Consider the following 21811-nt stretch of genomic DNA (forward strand, 5'->3'; position numbering starts at 1 on the left):
AGTGGCACAGCAGCTGAATGCTTTCATATCCGAGAATAACCTTTTTGAATCCATCCAATCAGGATTCAGGGCTAACCACTCTACTGAGACAGTTCTGATCAAGGTAACAAATGATCTCCTAATGTCAATGGATTCTGGCGCTTCATCACTTTTGCTGCTGCTGGATCTTAGTGCTGCTTTTGACACAGTGCACCACAATATCCTACTAGAACGGTTGGAAAAATGGATTGGTCTCTCAGGAACCGTCCTCTCGTGGTTCAGATCCTACCTCTCAGATAGGACGCACTGTGTTAAATATGGTGAAATGACATCTGAGCCCTTTAATGTTACCTGCGGTGTTCCGCAGGGTTCAGTGCTTGGCCCCCTTCTTTTCAACATTTACATGCTTCCATTAGGTGATATTATTCGCAAGTACAATATCAGCTTCCACTGCTACGCAGACGACACTCAACTCTATCTTCCGTTGGAGGAATCTTCCACACTAAACTGTGGAAATTTGGAGGCCTGCCTCACTGATATAAAAGAGTGGATGTCACTCAATTTCTTGCGTCTTAACTCTGAAAAGACCGAAATGTTAGTCATTGGTCCATCTAAATGCCGTGACTTTTTCTCAAAAACTGCTGTGAACATTGACAAATGTCACATCACACAGAGTGACTCAGTTAAAAATTTAGGTGTCATATTTGACCCTGATCTAACCTTTGAGATGCATGTAAAGAAAATTACTAGAACCGCTTTCTTCCATCTTCGTAACATTGCCAAAATCCGTTCAATACTGTCTCAGTCTGATGCGGAAACTATAATTCATGCATTTGTTACCTCCCGTCTCGATTACTGTAATGCACTACTCTCCGGTCTCCCGAAGTCCAGAATCAAGTCTCTTCAGCTAGTACAAAATGCCGCAGCGAGGCTTTTAACTAGGACAAAAAAGTACGATCACATAACACCGATTTTGGCTAACTTGCACTCGCTCCCAGTGAGCCAAAGATGTGACTTCAAGGTTCTCTTAGTATTGTACAAAATCATACATGGACTTGCTCCCTCTTATCTTTCAGATCTGATCTGCCCCTATGTCCCGGTCCGAAGCCTACGATCTGAGAGTGCCGGTCTTCTGGTGATCCCGAGAGCAAAGAAGTGTTCTGCTGGATCGAGAGCGTTCTCCATCCGGGCACCGGTGCTGTGGAATGCTCTTCCCCCTGAGATCCGATCTGCAACCTCAGTGGAAATGTTTAAATCTAAACTTAAAACTCACTTCTACTCCATTGCATATGAATAATAACCTACTCTTCTTGTCGGCTGAAAAATAGTCTGTGTAACATAGTGTACTAATCTGTGAAGCCCTTAGAGACTTATTGTGATTAAGGGCTATACAAATAAAAATGACTCGACTTGACTTGAATGTCGACAAAGCAGAAAATCCTTTTGGGCGGATTTTTTTTTTTAAATCTGTCGATATCATCATGTGTTTTGGAGTCAATATTTTACATGGTTGGATTCTCTCGATTGCCCTGGACCAAACGAAGAGTTTTACTGGCTTTATAGTTTTCGGGTATCGTTTTTCAGACCGATAGATATGTTTCTGTTATGAGTACATTTGGAAATGATCTGTATAACTGGAATCCCAAAAGTTTACACTTTCCAACGATACGTGGCATGACATATTTCCGCGACTAGTGAAATTGTAGACATGTATTTGTTTATAAACAGTCCAGCGTTAAGGAGTTTAAATCTGTCTAAAAAAAGCAAATGGCGGTTTAGGATCTCAGCAGGAAGAGTTGTGAAGCGAATTAGTACCAACAGGAGTGGAAAATAACCTTTGGGGAACCACATCTGCCGCACAAAAGGTGAGGATGTCGATGGCGGTGAGGCGAGTCTGCCTGCGGGATGGCACAAACACCACAGCTGGCTTGGTGGGCGAGTGCTTCATAATGGCGTGATAGACTGGCTTGGCCATGGAGAGCAGACGAGTTTGAGTGTGACTCACGTTGAAGCCCTAAAACAACACAAGGGAGACTTCAGAGCGCTACGTTTGGCATCTCACTACCTGCATGATTCCTAAGAATAGCCTGGACAAAGTTTAGAATTCCTCAGCACCTGGATGTGCAGCTCTAGAGGCACTGGCCTGACGTTAGGGTGGAAGTTGAACGTGGCTGTAGTGCTGCAACCCAGCCAGTGAGCCACATCTTTGGCGTTGGACAGAGACGAGCTGAGCGCCACGATGCGAATGGGTCGCTCGATCTGAGAGGAGATGTATCTCATCCTTGAGCAGATGACCTCCAGAACAGGCTGATGAAAAACAAAAGTTCACAATCTTAATCAATTTCTGAATAAAGCCACAGTGCTTCAATGTCCCGATTTGTTTTCTTACCCCATTTTCCCCACCAATGAGGTGTGTCTCATCCACAATGAAAAGACTGACATTTTGGACATTCTTCCTCTGCTTCCAACGACGAGACAGGATGTCCCATTTATCTGGGGTGCTGACGATAATGTCTCCTTTACCTAATAGTTTTAAATCTGTGCTCGTTTCCCCTGTCAGCAACACCACTTTCTTGCTAAGGTAGTCTTGAAACTTTTGGTGCCAATCAACAAACACCTGAAAATAGGGAGAAAATACATGGCTTAATATTTTTTACAAATATTTTAAACAAGTGGTGGAATATTCAAATTTACAGTATCGGATTTCCATCAACTTTAGTATGAAAACCTATGGAAAAAAAAAATGGAAGTAAAGTTTTACCAGTGTTTCTTTATAGAGCCATGTCAAACCACGTTGCATTTTTGAATGTAAACGTTCAGTGGAATTGATAAAATATATTCTACCAGAAGAGTCGAAGAAAGAAGCTTTTATTTCTATTGCTTTAACTTTACCGGTAGCAACAAATCAGACATGATCCGAAATAGGAAAGAAATTGCAAAGCATCAAAATACAACCCATATCTATATATTGAAATTGTTTAAAAGTAATTTTGTGAGTAATTATTTTGCATCATTTGGTGTGATGTCAAATTATATTATTACATGTTATATCTAACTTCATACTAACTCAAGTGTAATTATTTTCTTTTTTTTTAATGATGATTACGGTAGATGTGATTCATTTGATATATAATACCTTGTTATAATTACTCGTTACATGATTTGATTAAGTGAAAAGTGCTTCGACGGGGAAACAAAACCAAAATACTCTCCGTCTTTTTCCCGTCAGCCCCTTTTCTTTTCTGGTTTCTCAATTGTTTATCAAAGTTTTTTATTTTCAATTTATTGTAACTTTGAATTTGATTAACAGAGGAAATAGTAAAAATGTAAATCACATAATTAAAACATTGCATACCAGTCCGAATGTCTGTATAAAGAGTCGCACAACAATCTGGGAGATGAGGCGGATCAACCCTACTGCATAAGTATATCGAGTGCCGCTTTTGGAAACTCTTATCATAAACTTTAGAACTGATTACACTCCTATTATTTTCTTCCGAGTTGAAATTATATTATTTTGTTATTTGAATTACTAAAAGACACAGACTGCAACTAATATACCACTGTGCCCAGTGGTTTATTTTCAGTGAGTGCACATCATCTCTTTCAAGCAACACTATTTGAGAGAAAAAATATTTGTTCTGGCATTTAAACCTGAACTAGTTAATAAAACAGAGCGCCAAACTTTCATCATACCTGTTCTGCAAGTGCCTCCATGGGGGTTATATAGACACAGCGACCTTCTGCGTTGTGAAGCAGCATCCTAAGTATAGCAAACTCGGCACAGATAGTCTTTCCGCTACCGGTGGGTGCTCCCACAAACACATTATCATCACTGTTGTAGATTGCATTGAAAACTGTAGAAACAAAGAAATAAATTCAAACTTGATGGAAGTAGTGGTCAAGTATTCAAATGGTTGTTGTACCTTGTGTTTGAATTGGGTTGAAGAAGGGGAATTTGTTCTGGTAGAGGGCCTCAAAGGCGGAGTTTCTAAGAGCAGTGACAGGAAGGGGCTGCAGGTCAAGCAATTCCGTGGGTGGGGGGTATTTTTCAGGGAGGATAAGGTGACGGAACGACACTGGAAGCTGGGTCTCACATGCTGATAACAGACAAAAATGGACAACTTCAGTCTTTTCAAACATCAAAGCAAAGGCAGGTGTGTAAAAAAAGCTACATTCACTTACAGAGCCAGCGGTCAGAAACTACACGAATGAAGTATTGTGGGGGCAAAGGCTCAAACACAGGGACAAAGAATGTTACAAGGTGCTCATCCTGGGCGTACTTTGCTTTGAGCAGAAAGTACTCATGGTGGAGGATGACCTCACTATCAACATCCTCCACCAAGATCCAGAAAGCCTCTGATGAGCCATGAATCTGAAAGATATACCAAAAAAACATTTTCAGCGGAGTGTTCATGATGGCACATTGTTAACAGTTTATTAGTGACCTTGTCATCCCACTGAAAGTCAGGAGTGATAGTGAGCTCGACTTTAAGTGTGGACCGGGTAATGGGCTGCAGATGAACAGCTAAGTCCAGTTTCGGGAACTGGTGGACAAACTTATGGATGGTCTTTCCCATTTTTGGCATACGAATCAGCTCACCTGAAAGAAGAATCATGACTTGGTATTACTCTGATTAGGGATTTAATTTAAATTTGGGCAAAGAGAGAAATCCACCAATTTCATTATGGTTGAGATCATAGAGCCGCTCGAAAGGAAAGTTTTTCTTCTCGATCTTTTTGATTACTTCTTCTGGCAACTTCTTAAATTGTCTCAGTGGGGACATGGACTGCCACCTGGAAGAAAAATCCTAAAATAAATACTTATTTTAACCTTGCGATATGCGTCAATTTAGACATTCTTGAAAGACTTACATTCTCTTGTCAATCATTTTGCAAAGATTCATGGTTTTGTCTGAGAGTTGAGCCCAGCCTCTGTTTAGAACGATTTCAAAAATAGCTCGCATCAGCCTTCCAGCACTCTGCAAGACAATGTGAAAAAACTTGTTAGGAAAAGCATTGGTAGTACAATGTAGTGTTTTCTTAGGTAAACATTATCAGGGTACACAATTTAACTGTATACAGAAGTCGTTACCTGTGTCACATACACCATGTCAGCCATGAGGGCAAAGCCTTCCAGTTTTAGCTGTGAGATGAACGCTTGAAGCAGCACATTGATCTTTGAAATGACAAATCATTGAGAGAAAAAAAAAATTCACCATTATTTTAGTTCAATACAAAATCTTAAAACGTTTCCAAAAAATTGGATTCAAAATAGCGCTTGGTAATTAAAGACTTATTCTTGCTATAGTTATTATATTATGAGAGCTACCTTAGCACTGGGCTCTTCAATGCTTTCTTTAACTGGAATAGGAACTCTCTCCAACAACTTCTGAAGCTCCAATTTCTCCTCCTGTAAACAAACCCCACAGTAATGTATACATCGATGTGTCAATACTTTTAATCTTGTGATAATCTGACAACACTAAATTAACCCATCTGTAGTCAATCATACCTCTCTTACGTTGATGTTCTTAAATTCAGAAGAAAGTGAAAAGACACGGAAAAGCTCAATCTCACTGAGTGTCGGTTTGAGCAGCTGGTTGTAGGTCTGAACTGAGTCGTGTGTAATGTAGAAATGACTGGCGATGCGGCCCAAATCAGTCACCTTCAAACATTTAAAAAAAAAAAAAAACAATAAGAAGCAGTCCAAGACATAAAGAACATACAACACACTATGACACATACCTGAAAACTGCCAGTCCTCTTGTCATACTTGATAAGGCTGTTTTTGTCTAGTACATTGGCAGCTGTGTGAATGAGGTCAGTACGGCGCCTCTCCAGTAGAGGATCCGTAGCCCGGTCATCGTGGGAGACACCATACAGTGTTGCATTGCGGAGCATGCGCACGTACAAGTAAGTGTAACCAAGCCAGTTTACCGCATCCTAAGTGTTGTGCCAAAAATGTCTGTCAACTTCCAATATTTGTTCGGTTATCAAATTTGATTTACATGGCAGAAACTTACTTTCACATTCTGAACATTCCCCAAGACAATTTCTGCATTTAGCATGTCAGGAAGCTTGCCCACCATCTGACTCTCAATGGGCAGCTGCTGGTTGAGCAGCGACAGGTAATACTGCAGCTCTCCATGGGATGTAATCAAGATTCCTTCCCCCTTGGTGTCGTACTGAGGACGACCAGCTCGACCGAGCATCTGTGTTTGGGTTGTAATCAATATTTTTTTAGCCAGCCAGGAAACCTTCATTATATTATATGCTTTTGACACTGACCTGCAAAATGTCCAGGGCACCAAGTTCAGTCCATCTGCCTTTCTCAGGGCTGTACACCTGTGTACCTTTGATGATGACTGTGTGTGCTGGCAGATTGACTCCCCAAGCCAAAGTTGCTGTGGAAACCAGAACCTGAATGTGCCGATCAGCAAACAGATCTTCCACTAGCGTACGATCCACCCTGGTCATTCCAGCATGATGGATAGCAAAGCCATAAGGTAGCAAATCCTTCAGCTCAAGGTTCTATGAAAAGCAAATCAGGTTGAAAGCTGAATATTTTATGAAATACTGCAAATAGCTGATAATGTTGCTGTATATTCTTTATCCTAATCACCTTGCATTGTTCTGCTTCAGTGCGCAACACTTCAGTGGAGGCTGAGCCCTCTCTCAGGAAAAGACCCAATGTGTCCTTCTCTAAACACATATCTCGTATGGCCCTGGCTGTCTTTCCGGTCTCTTTCCTCGAGTGCACGAACACGAGCACCTGGCCGTGAAAAATGGTAAAAGGATGACTAAATAAAACAGCCCTGGAACAGTAAAAAAAAAAAAAAACTGCCACAAATGGTTAAAAAAATCCATGTACCAAGATAGAGCTTTACTAATAACCAGAGAACAAAACATACACTTGCCCACCAAATACAAGCTAAACATAACCATTCACATGGAAAAAGATATATAAACAAGAGGTGGCGCCTTGCATGGCTGCACAGCCGCTATTAGTGTGTGTGTGTGTGTGTGTGAATGAGTAAATGTGAAGCACATTGTAAAGCGCTTTGGGAAGCCTTTATTGCCTTGAAAAGCACTATATAAATGAAGATCATTTCATTTCAGGTGTAAGTTGAACTAACGTTCTTGACACTACCATCAACCAGAGATGTGGCAGCATCATAGGATGTTACATAACTAAAAATTATGCATAAATCCAATTTCAATATATAGATATGGGTTGTATTTTTTTTTACAAACTAAGCTGTTATAAGCAAAAAGAGCCTAATGGAAAACATTTTCGCTAAATACAAATGCATCAAAAATACCTGGTTCTTCCCTGCATGCTCCATTATCTTTTCATAGACTATTTCATTCATGATCTGGAAACGTTTAATTGCTTTCTTCTCTGTGATCCCAACATAGGTCTGCTCGAGGGGAACTGGTCGGAAACTGGATGAAAAATGAAAGGAATTTCAATATTTACACCATGCAATAGATTTGATAAAGCCACAAAATCTTCTGCGGCTAAACATTTACACGCTGTACCTGTTGTCAAAGTAGAAGAGTCCCTTGGCAGGATCAACCCTAAGGCACGTAGCCACGTCTTCATAGTTGGGGAGCGTTGCACTGAGACCAAGCAGGCGCACATCTTCCTGAGTTAGCTCCACGTTGCGGATGGTCCTCGCCACCAGAGACTCCAACACAGGCCCACGGTCATCATGCAGCAGGTGGATTTCATCCTGTGCAAGCATTCAAATGGATTATTGAACATGTTCTATAATACAGTCAAAAACACAAAAACCCCCACACACAAATACACTTACAATGATGATTAGCCGCACTAGTTGCGTGTATGTGCGTTCACCCCCTTTACGAGTTATGATGTCCCATTTTTCAGGGGTGCAGACAATAATTTGAGTAGCATTAATCTCTTCCTTGCAGAGTTGGTGATCTCCTGTCAATTCTGAAACAGTGATTCCGTAGCTTGCCAACCTCTGGAGGTGAAAAAACAAAAACAAAAAAAAAACAATTCAAAACAAAAAGGGGTAAATCTTGGACATGTTGGAACACAATGAAGACTTGAATTAGCTAGAAAATGCAAAGACTTACCTTACTAAAGCTCCCCACCATCTCTTGTACTAAAGAACGCATGGGCGCAATATAGATAATTTTGAAGTCATCCACATTGATGGTTCCATCCATGTTTATGTGCTTTCCAATTTCCCTTAACATGGCCATCAGAGCAACATTTGTTTTGCCAGCTCCCTACGCACACAAAAACAACTTATTGACAGAAACTAGATGAAGACGACTTTCAGCATTTCAAAATCTCATGCACAAAGTCAACCTACCGTTGGCGCACACACAAGCAGGTTTTCATCAGTCTCCATGGCGGGTTTAAAGAGCTTGCTCTGGATACGGTTTAGGTTTTTAAAACCTTCAAAACCAGCCTGTGCATACTTTGGTAGTTTATCAATTGAAACAAGTACCTGGTGGTAATGGAGAAAAAACATAGACCTTGGAAATGATCTGTATAACTGGAATCCCAAAAGATCTTTACAAAAACGTAATTCATCATATACCTCTAAGTGTAATAACTTGTCTAGTTATGTAATGATGCAAAAAAGCAAACCTCATCAGCACCAAAAGGTTTTGGTTTGAGTGCTGGGACGTGCACTTCTTCATAACCTTTTCTTTGTTTGCGGAAAGAACCATCCGGCAACTGGCAGCGCTTGTTCGCCATGAAATGACTTCCCTGAGTGAAGGTTAAGTCTTCAAGATCTAAAAGTTGCCTTGGGGCAACTGCCTATGAGACAAAGAGACAAAACAAATTGTAAAAAAATATTATCCAATAGCTTATTTTATTTATGTTGTCATCAGTTTTTTTTACTAATGTACGAAAATGTTTGTGTAACTATGGTGTGTAGTAACTATATCGACCCTGTTCCATATTTACCTCCCCATGACCCGTGTCCATTGCTTCAATATCATCCACACGAGACTTCCTCACCCTCTCCCTGCGAGATCTCTCCTCCTAGGAAAAAAACGAAATATATTGTGGCAAATATAAATTAACTTCATACTAATGAATGCAAAGCACTTACCCGAATTATATCCTCCTTTTCAGTCTCTTGCAACTTGTACAATATCTTTGATAGGTCCTGATCAGATTCCATTTTTCCAATTATCCGTTCTTTTTCTGCCTCACTTTGAGCACTTGCAAGCATAGTACAATACTGGACTGTCGGTTGAAAAAGAATGAAAACTTAATTTTGAAGTCAATTTTTATTATTGGACTCTACCACTGAGTGATCAACTTTGAGTGATACAAAAGTAACAAGAACTTACTCATGCGACGATGTTGGCGAAGGATTTTGATGAAGTCAAAGGTATTAAAGCCGAGCAGCAATACAAGTTGGTTTTCACACTCTCTATCATCACTGGCAGTCTGAAAAAGAGACCAACTTCTGTAGCAAGAAATACAAAACATATGACAAAAACATACGTCTGTTCACGCACCTTGAGGATTTCTAAAACCTCATCAGCTTTCTTCTGAGACACGATAGCATCATCATAAAAGCGACTGAGTTGCCGTTGGAGCCAGAAGGCATCAATGTCTCGAGGGTGGAGGTCCTTCTTCTTGACAGTCATCACATCACCAGTGACACCAAGCTGAATGCCAAAGGGAGAGTTTAAATACAAGACCAGGCGGACTTGAAAGGGGACCAGAGCAAAGAGGTCTTATTTTTCCACTGAAACTTTTATGTAGTCACTTTTATTTAGAAACAAAACAGACATTTTTAGTTTCATATATTATTTCTGTTAAATTTAGTCAAAAAGATTTTGCTGCCCAAGCAGTTTAATTACTGCAGATTAAAGACAAGTTGTTCACCTGTCAGTCAGCTGCTTATTAGTTGCAAATGTAAATGCATGCGATTACAAAGTACAAAATTTAGCGTTGATCACATTCTTAAATTCTCAATTTCCGGGTTCATACATATTTTTCATTGACAAATTCAAGTACTTTTAAAGCACTTCCAAGGTCAACTATTCGAGTCCCTTAAAAAGAAGAAATCCGGTGCGGAAAAAAGGATGTTGTTTGTTGGCTTTGATGACTAAAATAAAGTCTCCATCTTCCATCTAGCACATACAGATCCTGCCCTACTTACAAACGAGATCCGGAGGATCGTTTGGAAGTTGAATTTGTCCGTAAGTTGCTACAGTGCTATATTTTGTATGTTTAAGGTTTATAAAAGTATGTTTAAGGCTAGCATAAGTAACCTGTATTGTTTTGTACTAAAAAATAAGCATCTCATAAAATTATATACTCTATAAAGATAAATAAAGTTAAGTGTAACTTACTTTTGGGAGCTAAGCTTCAAAAGGTTCTCCTCCGTGTTAGAGAGTGGCCGAAAAATAAAAACATACCAACCATTTTTTCAACCGCATCAAGCTTTCTTATTCCACTTATGTTTCAAAAGAAACACATTGCCTTTTCTTTACACTTTACATCAACCATATTGAATGGATGCACAAACTAAACAATAAAAATGTCAAAGTTCTTAGCAAACTGGAAATAGAATAGATATAGTATAAACAGTATAGAACGTTTACACACGAACTAGGAAGAGCAAGCAGATTTTTTTTCTTCCGGGTGGATGCTGGGTGACCTCTCACAGCGCCACTCGCCGGTAGCGGCGGAAAGAAGCACTACAGTAATACCCTGTACTCGGTAAAGGTCCACACGATACAAAAATAGAACTTACAGCAAAGTCCGGATATTTTTTGACATCCCAAAAAAAATGTATCTACCGTTTATCATAAGTCGTAATAGGGGAGCGTCTGTGCTTTTTTGCGCTGTTCCCAACTATGCTGTAGGATTGTGTAAATGGGCTGCTATAAACTGACATGAAGTTTGCCAAGCTGCTTTAACAATGCTCGTCTCGCTTCAATACATCACACTTGGTTACCAACATGGAATAGGCTCTATAGGTACTGGGTAATAAAGTAGTACAATACAGGAAAAAAAAAGAAAGTACTGCATGTATAAAAAGCAGAACATTTCTCAGAAGCAGAATGCATCCCACCTTTTTATATGAGAGACTGCTGATCTTTTGCTTTTATTTTACTTATTTTAATGTATATTTTGTGCATGCTTTTCAGAAGATATGTGTCTAAATTGGTTAAAACAGAATTTTAAATACATTTGCCCCCCTCCATTTTATTACTCATTTATAGCACCTGATGTAGAAAATAAACTTGCATTTGTAGAATAGATTTGCATACATTTAGAAAGAAATGTAGAAAGACTTGCTTACAGTTGGGAGAAATGTTTACATCTCGCGAAGGTCTCGGCGGACGAATTAGTATAAACAATCCTCCTCAAGGGAGGACAAGAGATAACGGCAAAGGGCAAGGTGACATAAACTGGCATAAACTTAAAAACACTTCCAAATAAGGACGGAACCCTGGGCATGTACGCCTTCAGGCGTGAAAAGGGACGGGGCCAAACCGGGTACACGTGCTATGCTGAAAATTATAAAGACACACACATATCTTTGATTCGCTGAGTCTCTTGTTGAAATTGTGTATTAATAAAAAGAACTCCCTCTTACGTCATTTTGATTCCTGCATTTCTTTGAACACGTATGAGACGATTCCACAAATTGGTCTTATCTTCAACACACTGATGGGTTAATATATTCAAATTATATTTTATTGTTTTGCATTTGTAGTAAATTTTTGTTTTGTTTTTCATCTTTAAATCTGTTCAGTGTGTAAAAATCTAAAATCGTTTGGTATCATACAAAAGATTTTTGTTGATCTATGAATATCTTAATCTATACTTGTCCTCTTGAATGAAACAGTAGGGGGCAGTAGCCTTTCAAATGCCAATTTGATAATAAGGACTGGCATCATTTTTACATTATTTTTTTTCATTTAAAAGGGTGGTCTATCGGGTCAGACTAAAAAAAAAAAACAACAATGAAAAATATCATGCATTTTCCAGCACTTCAGTTGTAATTCAACCATTTTCCTGATGTTAAAAACACAACATTACAATTAAAGCGTTTGCAAAGATTTCTAGTACCTGTACGAACCCTACAGTTTAGAGTGTACAAGAGGAGCCCAAACATCAATTTTGGTAGCAGTTGATCACTGTTTTCATACACTCGATAACAATAAAAAAAACAGGACCAATATTTTCATGTTGGGTTCTGCCTTATGTGAACATTTCTAAGCACTACTGAGCTTTTTGGTGGGCTTATCCTTAGACCTGAAAACTAGGCATTTTATACTGGGGCCCATGTTCACATTTAAATCTTAACTATTATAAACTCTGATTGTTCACTTACGTTGGCTGAAAGAGCACAGCCCACATCAGCCTCCTCTCCTTCACTGTCTTCATCTGAATGCTCTTCACGTACTTCTCCATATTTGTCCTCATCACCTTCCTGAAAAACAATTCAGTATCAAATAACCTTTATGCTGAAAAACGAAACGATCCTCAAACACATACCTCTTCATCAGACCCAAACTGGACATTAACACCGTATGTTTCATCAATGTTGTCATCTAAAAGAAATATTTGTTAAAAAAGCTGACAAGAATGATCCACTGGTGAGATATCTACTTTAAGACATACCCATATTCTGTAAATCCTTGTCACCCCCGTAGTCAGTGATTTTTTTACCCAGGTTCACCAGCACGTGGTAACGGGTATCGTCGGCAGGTCCAAGAAGCTGCTCGACTTCACGCCTCCTCTCCTTATCTCTCATTTTATCATTCTTTAGCACTGCTAAGACCTCATCTGCTGCTCCACACAAAATATCTCGTGGCTGTAGAGAGACAATTGGCAATTGAATTTAGTAACTTTTACTACAATGGACTTAAACTAAACAATTTAATGTTAAAAAGTTACATTTACAGACCTGATCCCCCAAAGCAGCATGGATGAAGCTGAGCAAAACTTCGTATGTCTCTCTTGTTTCTTTTGTTTTGGGTTTGTAAACAATTCCAACCATTTCATCAATGCCCTCTGATAGAAGTGTAAAGCCCTTCATTTTATTGATGTCATGTCTATCCTCATCTCTTTTGCGTCTCCTGTTTAATAAATAGAAAAACAAAAAAAGTTGTGACCAACAAACCATTTATACCCCAGGGAAAGAGCTTTATAAGCAGTACAGTGATACCTTAATACTCGACCAAAATCCATTCAGAATCAGTGTTTTAACACCAAATTGTTAGGAGTACAGAAACATTTTTCCAATACAAAGCAATGGTTTTAATTTCTATACGTTCCTACACATCTCAAAATACATACAATATAGAAAAAAACATGTTCAAACACAACCATAAACACCACAAAAACTAATTATATGTCTACATAAAGGCTAATAATTTAAATGTGAAGATAATTAAGATTGAATATAATAAAGATAATTTTATACAACAACTTTAAACCAGTTACAGTACCTTTGACAATTTGATTATTTCTTCTCTATCTTAATTTTTGCTTTCACTGTTTTCCTCTTTTCATTCTCCTCATAACTAACATCGTTAATGTTGCCTATTGTTAGTAAAAAAAGGAAAGGCAATGAAACGCTCTAAATTACAACACACTATCATCTCGTGTTGTCTAAATAGAGGCAAGATTGGGCCTAAAAAAAATTCCTCCCTGACTCGACCCGGCCTGCGGGTATTAAAATCCAAACCAGCCTGAGTCCGACAAATTAACGAACTGAGGGACTGAGCTTGAAGTAAACCCGAATTTTCAGTTTTTATTTTACATTTGTTTATTTGTAAGGAGGTAGAGGGCTCCTTTCTCGCGTTTCTTTAATCCACCTGCAATTGTTATTAGGGCTGCGTTGCACAAAAGGGAGACTAAATCCATTGCACTTACAATCCTCCACAAAGAAAATTACATTAAGAAAAATTACGGACGTGCGGCAAGTGTAGAGGATTTAAGAAAAAAATGTATGCGAGAGAGAAGCCCAGGTCGACTTGAACCCAAAGTAATGATTGACATTTCAGGTTCAGACTTAAGATTGTACGTTCATGTTAGGCAGACGATCCCTCTCGGAATTATGCTACCTGAGAGTAAGCGAGAGTACCCAAGATCGTCGCTCATCTCTTTTTTCCACGTGTATGGCTGTGTTTGGGGTTGTTCCAGTTCGAGTTTTACATTCAAAAATTTCTAACCTGACGATTTTTTTGAATAGAGTTGTTTGAATACTGAGATCCCTGTGCGATATTTGGCACTTGCAGGTCCACAAAGACAACCGACGATTCACACAATATAGACCGAATCAACCTACTACGCATAGTGTTAGAATGTGGAAGAAAATCAAAACACTCAGAAAATAAATAAGTTATATTAACAGTAGGGCTGCACGATTTTTGAAGAAAAAAGGACTACTGCAATTTTTCAGACCTGAATAGAATTTAGATGCAATTTTCCATTTAAAAACAAAAGTGCATTTTCTGTGCTAGTTTTGTTTTTTTTCTGGGGAGAACATAAACATAGTGCACATTTGTCTTACAAACTTTGCCCCGCTGTTAATGGCTGGTGCCATTAAAACCTGCTTCTGATTGGCTGGCGCTGTTGAACCCTGAAATGTGAGAATTCTTGTTGGCCACTCCATCCCTCAAATAACAAACTGAAACTATGAACTTGAAAAAAAAACCACATTGTTTTGTGGTTCAACTATTGCACTGCATTACATGGCAATATCGATTCGATTTCAGTTCCTCGTGCAGCCCTAATTTACAGTTAATTTTGACACCCTCTCTGTAGCTTATGAAGCGTCACAACTGTAGGTGACACTGAACCCCTAATGCCCCGTTAAACAGGATGCTGTTGACGCTATCGGTGTGTGAGTGAATGGGTAAGTGTGAAAGTCATTGTAAAGCGCTTTGGGGGGGTCTTCAGTGACTTGAAAAGCGCTATAGAAATGCAGACCATTTACCATTTCTGGAGATTAAATAATTTTCAATTTTTTTCGATCATCATATTTAAGATGTATTTTAATGCATGTTAAATATGACTCATTTCGAGTATTATTGCATAAATCAATTACAATATTAAAAGGCAATCTTCTAACCTGCTTGTGCACATGTGTCAAACTACGAGCTAAATGTTGCCAGCCAAATCATTTTATGTGGCCCACGAGCACTTATGTCTGAGCATCTAAAAATGAACTGGTCAAAATAATGATTTGACCCAAAAATATATTTCCCACATGCTTGTCTTAGTGGCATTAAGTATAATCCAACAAAATAAATGATCCTGAAAAAAATCCAAGAAGATTTTGTTATTTTTAATTTACTACATATTATATTTGTGTAGTGTTTTTTTCAATGCAGCTGTTGAGTTTGTGACTTGGATAATTATCAAAATCAGAGTTATTTTACATAAAGGAATAGCTACATTTATTTGTAAATATCAAATATATTTGGTTTCGTTTATATTTTATATCGGGCTCTTTGAGGACAGCCATTACGCTTATGTGCTCCTCAGCAAAAATTAGTTTGACGCGCCTGTGGCCAAATAACCTGTCACATATAACAAAAAAAAACATGTTTGATTACTATGCTCACTTGTCTCGTCTTTCTTCCAGTTTTTGAGGTTTGGTCCTTTGGGCTTTATCCCCCATCTTGGTTCCCTCCAGCTTTCCCACGAGAGAAAGCACTTCTCCTGTAGGTTCATCTCTCCGAGTGCGATCGATCAGAGAGCGATCAGCTTGCAGCACCAAATTGGAGTTCTTAAAAGAAAAAAACAATGTATTGATTCCAATACAAATAGCGTGGATCGTGCTAAATGTCAAGCCACTGTAAGCTACAAGGTACATTATATGTGACTTATATTATGACCAATTCAGTCAATCAATCAGTTGCACATCTCTCACATAAAAAAGTCCCGGTAAGAACACACACCAAAAATATACAATTCATTTTGTCTTCTCGATTTCTACTCACCGCCTTGTATTCGTATTGAAGACTACGAGCGGTAACATCCGCCATGGTGAAGCTTTAGCCTAGCTTTCAGTACACTGGGAAAAAAAAACACGTATTACGTGATCAAAACTGCTACACCACTCGCTCCACACTTTTCTTGCAAGTGCAAGCGGGAATCATCGGCATAGATTTTCCACGTCTATCATGAAAGGATTCAATTAATCCCGCGGTAGTCAAAAACACGATGAAGTTACGTTACAATAGCGTAGCTTTGCTAACACGAGCGCTTGTGGACGACGACTAGACAGCATTCGTTTCCGTTTCCGGCATTAGAATTTGGTCAAACGATTAGTAATAGTGCCCTCTAGAGGATTTGCGTGAGACGCAATATAATTCCGGTTCCGTTGACTATTAAAAAAAACCTCTTTTTGCCCTAAGAGTCATAATAGCAAAATATTTAAATTCATTATTGGATTAACATTTGAATTAGTACAACTCAAACAGGTATTCAAAATCCAATGACACATGCTCATGCAATATCTAGAGCGACTGAGCCTTTTGTTTATATTTGAACCCTTTTTCTTTAATCTACAACACTGATTTGGTGATTTGATTTCTGCTTATTCACACAATGGCAGGCGCAGTCATACACAAATACTGTACGGACGTGGCTCAATGAGCTTCAAGCTTTGGCTTCTACAAGAATGTTTGTCAATGAATTTTTTTGCTGTTGTTCACGCAAGTTCAGCATTAGTTGCACCATAACTGTCTATTACGTGCTTATTTCCTTTCCGACTTTTTACATACTAAACGTGGGGCCTTGGCTGCAGGTAGCACCAAAGGACCACCTACTGTACGAAGCCTGCAGGCTTGTTTTAAAATTAACTCAACCTTGATGGGGGGCATTGTGACAAATCGAAATAATTCATGACATCAGTGTCTTCTGATAAAAACACGTGAATAATCAATGACAAAATGCAATTTTAAGTAATTTGAGCCATTGCATTTTGTTTTCTCAAAATTGTTAATTAAGGGTGGGACAAAAATTGATTCATGTAAGAGAACCTTAAAGTCACATCTTGAGCGGACTGGAGCCATTGCCAGGTAGCTAATATAGGAGTAATTTGCTCAAACTTTTTTGTTTTGGTCGAAAGTCTCGCTGCCGCACTTTGAAACACCTGCAAACTTTTGATGCTAGACATCAGAAGACCAGAAAGCAATACATTACAGTATTAAAGCCGAGAAGTAATAAACGCATGAATTATAACCTCTGCATCTGATTGAGATAGCATAGGACGAATCTTCGCGATATTGCAGATGTTGAAGAAAGCTATTCTAGTCATATTTATCACATGTAACTGAAGCGACAGATTAGGATCAAATATAACACCTATATTTTTTACCTGAGTTGCTATGGGTGATATTACATTTATTGAGGTTCAGGCAGTGTTAGAGAACAAATCACGACAATGAGCTGGACCAATAATCAACATTTCAGTTTTATCTGGGTTAAGGTGCAAAAAAATTAAGTGACATCCATCTTTGTATCTCAGTAGAGCAGCCCTCCAGATTTCTACAACTTAACTGACCAACTGTCTCCAGTGGCAGATACATTTGAGTGTCATCTGCATAGCAATCGCAACTAATACTTGTGGATAATATCATCAAGCGGAGGCATATGAATACTAAAAAGAAGGGTGCCAAGTATAGAGCCCTGTGGAATGCCACAGGGGAAATCAGAATGTTTATAGGTCAGATTGGCGTAGTTAACACATTGCGTCCTGTCTGACAGGTAGGACCTAAACCACAAGAGTACAGTTCCTGAGATACTGATCCATTTTTCCAGTCGAACAAGTAATATGTTGTGGGCTACAATATCAAAAGCAGCACTGAGATCCAGGAGCAGTAGCATTGACGAGGCACCGGTGTCACGCGGCGGAGTGGAGTAGAATGGGGGGACCGGACCGGAACGGAGGCAGGAGGCAGGAAGGGAGAACTCAATTGCGTAACGATCCAAAACTTTTATTCACAAAAATAAAAGTTGTCCAAAACTCTGGGACATGACAAGACAAACAGTTGATTCTTCCAACTCAACTAAACAAGACAAGGCATAACAGAACGGACAATGTTTTAAACTAAAACAGGACAAGGCATAACAGACCGGGGAATGTGTAATGAGCCAGCGCCCGCCAAACCCACAACCCAGCCTTAAGTAGCAGACCAGCAATCAGCTAATCTGCTACAGCTTGAGTTCGGGGGCGCGGCAGACTGGTCGCCACGGCGACCATGACAACCGGATTTTGTTGCTAAGAGGAGATCGTTGGTTACTTTGGCCAGGGCTGTCTCAATAGAGTGATTTGCTCTAAATGCCGACAAGACAGTTTCAAACAGATTATTTTCTGACATAGAGTCGTTCAGCTGATGTGCAGCGAGCTTTTCAAGTAATTTTGCAAAAAATGGTAGATTTGACACTGGCCTTAAATTACATTGGCTTTCCGGGTCAAGGTTAGGTCGCTTAAGCATGGGTTTAATGACAGCAGACATGAAGGCTACATGAACAATACCCGAGGATGGCGATTTATCAATAATATTTAAAACTTAAGGTCCTATGATCCCAAACAGATCTTTCACCAGTAAAGCCGGAAACGGAACAAGCAGGCAAGGAGTTCGTTTGGCCCTACTGACAATCTGTGTAAGACTACCAAGGGACAAATCATTGAAACAGGAAACGTTTCTGAACAGACGCCGACATGGTGCTGACCCATACCTCTGCATTTTTATGGTAGGACACGGTTGCAAAATGATAATTTAAAATTTCATTCCGGATGAGTTGTGGATTAGTTTGCGTGTCTCAATGATCCTAGGAGTTATGTTTTCGGGGGCTTTAAGCCCCTGGTAGGGTCACCCATGGCAAAGAGGTTCTAGGCGAGGGGCTGGACAAAATGCAGATCGGAAGACCCTTTATGAAGAGAAGTAACATTGGGCTTTAATTTCCCTCGCCCGGACGCGAGTTACTGGGGCCCCCTTCTGGCGAGCGCCTGGTGGCCGGGCCTTTGCTCACGGGGTCCGGCCCGGAACAGCCCAAAGGAATGACGTGGGTCCCTCTTCCCATGGGCTCATCGCTTGTAGGAGGGGCCAAAAGGGTTGGGTACGTAGAGAGTTGGGTAGCGGCCAAGGGAGGGGTCCTTGGCGCGACGATCCCCGGCTACAGAAACTTGCTTTTGGGACATGGAATGTTACCTCTCTGGCAGGAAGGAGCCCGAGTTGGTGTGTGAGGTTGAGAAGTTCCGGCTAGATATAGTCCGACTCACCTCCACGCACGACTTGGGCTCTGGTACCAGTCCTTTCGAGAGGGGTTGGACTCTTTGCCACTCTGGAGTTGCCCGTGGTGAGAGGCGCAGAGCTGGTGTGGGCATATTAGTTGCTCCACGGCTCAGCGCCTGTACGTTGGGGTTCACCCCGGTAGATGAGAGGGTAGCCTCCCTTCGCTTTCGGGTGGGGGGACGGGTCTTGACTGTTGTTTGTGCTTATGCACCTAATAGCAGTTCAGCATACCCACCCTTCTTGAAGTTCTTGGAGGGTGTGCCTGAGAGCGCGCCCCCTTGTGACTCCCTCGTACTGCTGGGAGACTTCAACGCTCACGTGGGCAATGACATTGAGACTTGGAGGGGCATGATTGGGATGAACGGCCCCCCTGACCTAAACCTGAGTGGCGTATTGTTATTGGACCTCTGTGCCCGTCATGGTTTATCCATAACGAACACAATGTTCAGACATAAGGGTTGGACTTCGCCAGGGCTGCCCTTTGTCACTGATTCTGTTCTTAACTTTTATGGACAGAATTTCTAGGTGCAGCCTTGGTGGGGAGGGAGTCTGGTTTGGGGACCTCAGCATTGCGTTGCTGCTTTTTGCAGATGACGTGGTGCTGTTGGGTTCCTCAGGCCGTGATCTTCAGCTCTCGCTGCAGCGATCCGCAGCCGAGTGTGGAGCAGCCTGGATGAGGATAATCACCTCTAAGTCCGAGACCATGGTACTCAGCCGGAAAAGGGTGGCATGCTCCCTCCGGGTTGGGGATGAGATCTTGCCCCAAGTGGAGGAGTTCAAGTATCTTGGGGTCTTGTTCACGAGTGAGGGCAGGATGGACTGGGAGATCAACAGACGGGTCGGTGAAGCGTCTGCCGTCATTCGGACCTTGTACCCGTCGTGGTGAAAAGGGAGCTGAGCCGAAAGGCAAAGCTCTCGATCTACCGGTTGATCTACGTTCCTACCCTCACCTATGGTCATGAACTGTGGGTTATGGCCGAAAGAACACGATTCCGGATACAAGTGGCCGAAAATAGTTTTCTCGGCAGGGTGTTTGGGTTCTCCCTTAGAGATAAGGTGAGAAGTTCAGTCATCCGGGAGGAACTCTGTGTAAAGCCACTGCTCCTCCGCATTGAGAGGAGACAATTGAGGTGGCTCGGGCATCTGATAAGGATGCCTCCTGGACCCCTCCCTCGGGAGGTGTTCCGGGCATGTCCCACTGGCAGGAGGCCCCGGGGGCGAGCCAGGACATGCTGGAGAGACAATGTCTCTAGGCTGGCCTCAGAACGCCTCGGGATCCCGTCGGATGAGCTGGAGGAGGTGGCTGGGTATAGAGACGTCTGGGCTTCCCTTTTAAGGCTGCTGCACCCCAACCCCCTGTGAATTGCATGAATCGAGCCTAGCCCTAGATAGCTTTAGCATTACAGACTCCACATCCGTGGTTACAGGCCCACTAATCACGTGTGACCTAGCCTGCACTAGTTTAACCTGCCATGGAAGGCTTAAACAGTAATCTATATGTTTTACCAGTTAGAGTGAAGGCCATCCCTCCTCAGCAGGTCAGGTCGGCCCCAGAAAGAGGGCCAGTTATCCACAAACCTAAATCCCTACTGACAACAGAAACTGGCCAGCCACCGGTTGAGCGAGACTAGTCTGCTAAACCTCTCATCATGGCCTGAGTAGTATTTTTGTTGTATTTATTTAGTATTTTTGTATTATTACTGTAGTTTTTTTGTAGTGTTTCAGTTGTAGTAATTCTGTGGTAGCATTTCTTTTATTAAAGTATTACTCTAGTAGTAATTTTGTATTGTTCCGGTAATATTTTCTAATTTACAGAAATAAAGCAAAATCATATTTTAGATCACTGTTTTTGATTGTTGCTTGTTTTTTGGGGACATAAAATTAAATAGCCATCAATTATATCAAAACACAATACTTACAGAATTATAGTTATTGAGAATCGTGAAATAAATCGAATCGGTAACTTAATATCGAAATACAATCGAATCGTGACCAAAGTATATCGTCCCACCCCTATTTTTAATCATCCTTTACATTTCTCTAAATGAAAACAATTAACGTATCAAAAACGTTGGTGACCCTTGTTTAAACACCTTGGGTTGTTATCTAATACTTTGTCAAAGTCCTCTATTGTCCTCGGCCCGTGTTCAAACAATGTGATCTCTGTCGCCCAGTCACAGGAACAGCACATGAGCACGTCTCAGCTGTCTGAGCAGCTGTTGCCGTGACGCCATTTTTGAACTCACTCCAAACAGAAGTGTGAAAGAACATTTTTTTGGCTTTTCCTGCACAACTGTGCCGAGTCACTCATTTTGCCGTCATCTCATTCGCTGCAGAAGATTTTTGGCCTTAAATGAGAAAGTAAATCCTTTCAGCGTTTTGTGCTTGAATACAGTTAACACGGTACAGTAGTCTGTACTCGCTGACCTAGTAACAGGGTTCGTACACCTTTTTTCATGGTCAAAATCAAGCACTTTTAAGGACTTTCAAAGCCAATTGTCCAATTTCTCTAGTACCATTTAGAGAAGAAACCCGGTGTGAATCATGTATT

The 21811-nt window shown here is 40.6% G+C and overlaps 1 protein-coding gene and 1 long non-coding RNA gene across 2 annotated transcripts in view; one reads left to right on the plus strand and one right to left on the minus strand.

Annotated features, from left to right (window-relative positions):
* Nucleotides 1–16241, minus strand: part of snrnp200 (small nuclear ribonucleoprotein 200 (U5)) — a 30823-nt gene extending 14582 nt beyond the window's left edge. Inside the window, exons 1-32 of the mRNA XM_088335333.1 lie at nt 15958–16241; nt 15580–15743; nt 12912–13083; nt 12626–12818; nt 12500–12555; nt 12336–12434; nt 9499–9651; nt 9328–9427; nt 9084–9220; nt 8936–9013; nt 8612–8785; nt 8331–8468; nt 8089–8244; nt 7803–7973; nt 7525–7718; nt 7305–7428; nt 6605–6754; nt 6271–6513; nt 6006–6194; nt 5728–5925; nt 5495–5647; nt 5312–5392; nt 5075–5158; nt 4855–4961; nt 4658–4776; nt 4428–4582; nt 4165–4354; nt 3906–4079; nt 3676–3836; nt 2369–2596; nt 2095–2286; nt 1815–1993 (exon numbers count right to left, since the gene is read on the minus strand). Coding sequence (XP_088191459.1) covers nt 1815–1993; nt 2095–2286; nt 2369–2596; nt 3676–3836; nt 3906–4079; nt 4165–4354; nt 4428–4582; nt 4658–4776; nt 4855–4961; nt 5075–5158; nt 5312–5392; nt 5495–5647; nt 5728–5925; nt 6006–6194; nt 6271–6513; nt 6605–6754; nt 7305–7428; nt 7525–7718; nt 7803–7973; nt 8089–8244; nt 8331–8468; nt 8612–8785; nt 8936–9013; nt 9084–9220; nt 9328–9427; nt 9499–9651; nt 12336–12434; nt 12500–12555; nt 12626–12818; nt 12912–13083; nt 15580–15743; nt 15958–16002 — 4757 coding nt within the window. The 5' untranslated portion in view covers nt 16003–16241. The remainder of the gene's footprint in view (nt 1–1814; nt 1994–2094; nt 2287–2368; nt 2597–3675; nt 3837–3905; nt 4080–4164; nt 4355–4427; nt 4583–4657; nt 4777–4854; nt 4962–5074; nt 5159–5311; nt 5393–5494; nt 5648–5727; nt 5926–6005; nt 6195–6270; nt 6514–6604; nt 6755–7304; nt 7429–7524; nt 7719–7802; nt 7974–8088; nt 8245–8330; nt 8469–8611; nt 8786–8935; nt 9014–9083; nt 9221–9327; nt 9428–9498; nt 9652–12335; nt 12435–12499; nt 12556–12625; nt 12819–12911; nt 13084–15579; nt 15744–15957) is intronic.
* LOC148364968 (uncharacterized) overlaps nt 1–21811 on the plus strand; it is a 253508-nt gene that overhangs the window by 146359 nt on the left and 85338 nt on the right. The window lies entirely within an intron of this gene.

Source organism: Urocampus carinirostris, chromosome 5, assembly GCF_059441175.1.
Source record: "Urocampus carinirostris isolate Australia breed hairy pipefish chromosome 5, RoL_Ucar_1.0, whole genome shotgun sequence".
Classification (NCBI taxonomy): Eukaryota; Metazoa; Chordata; class Actinopteri; order Syngnathiformes; family Syngnathidae; genus Urocampus; species Urocampus carinirostris.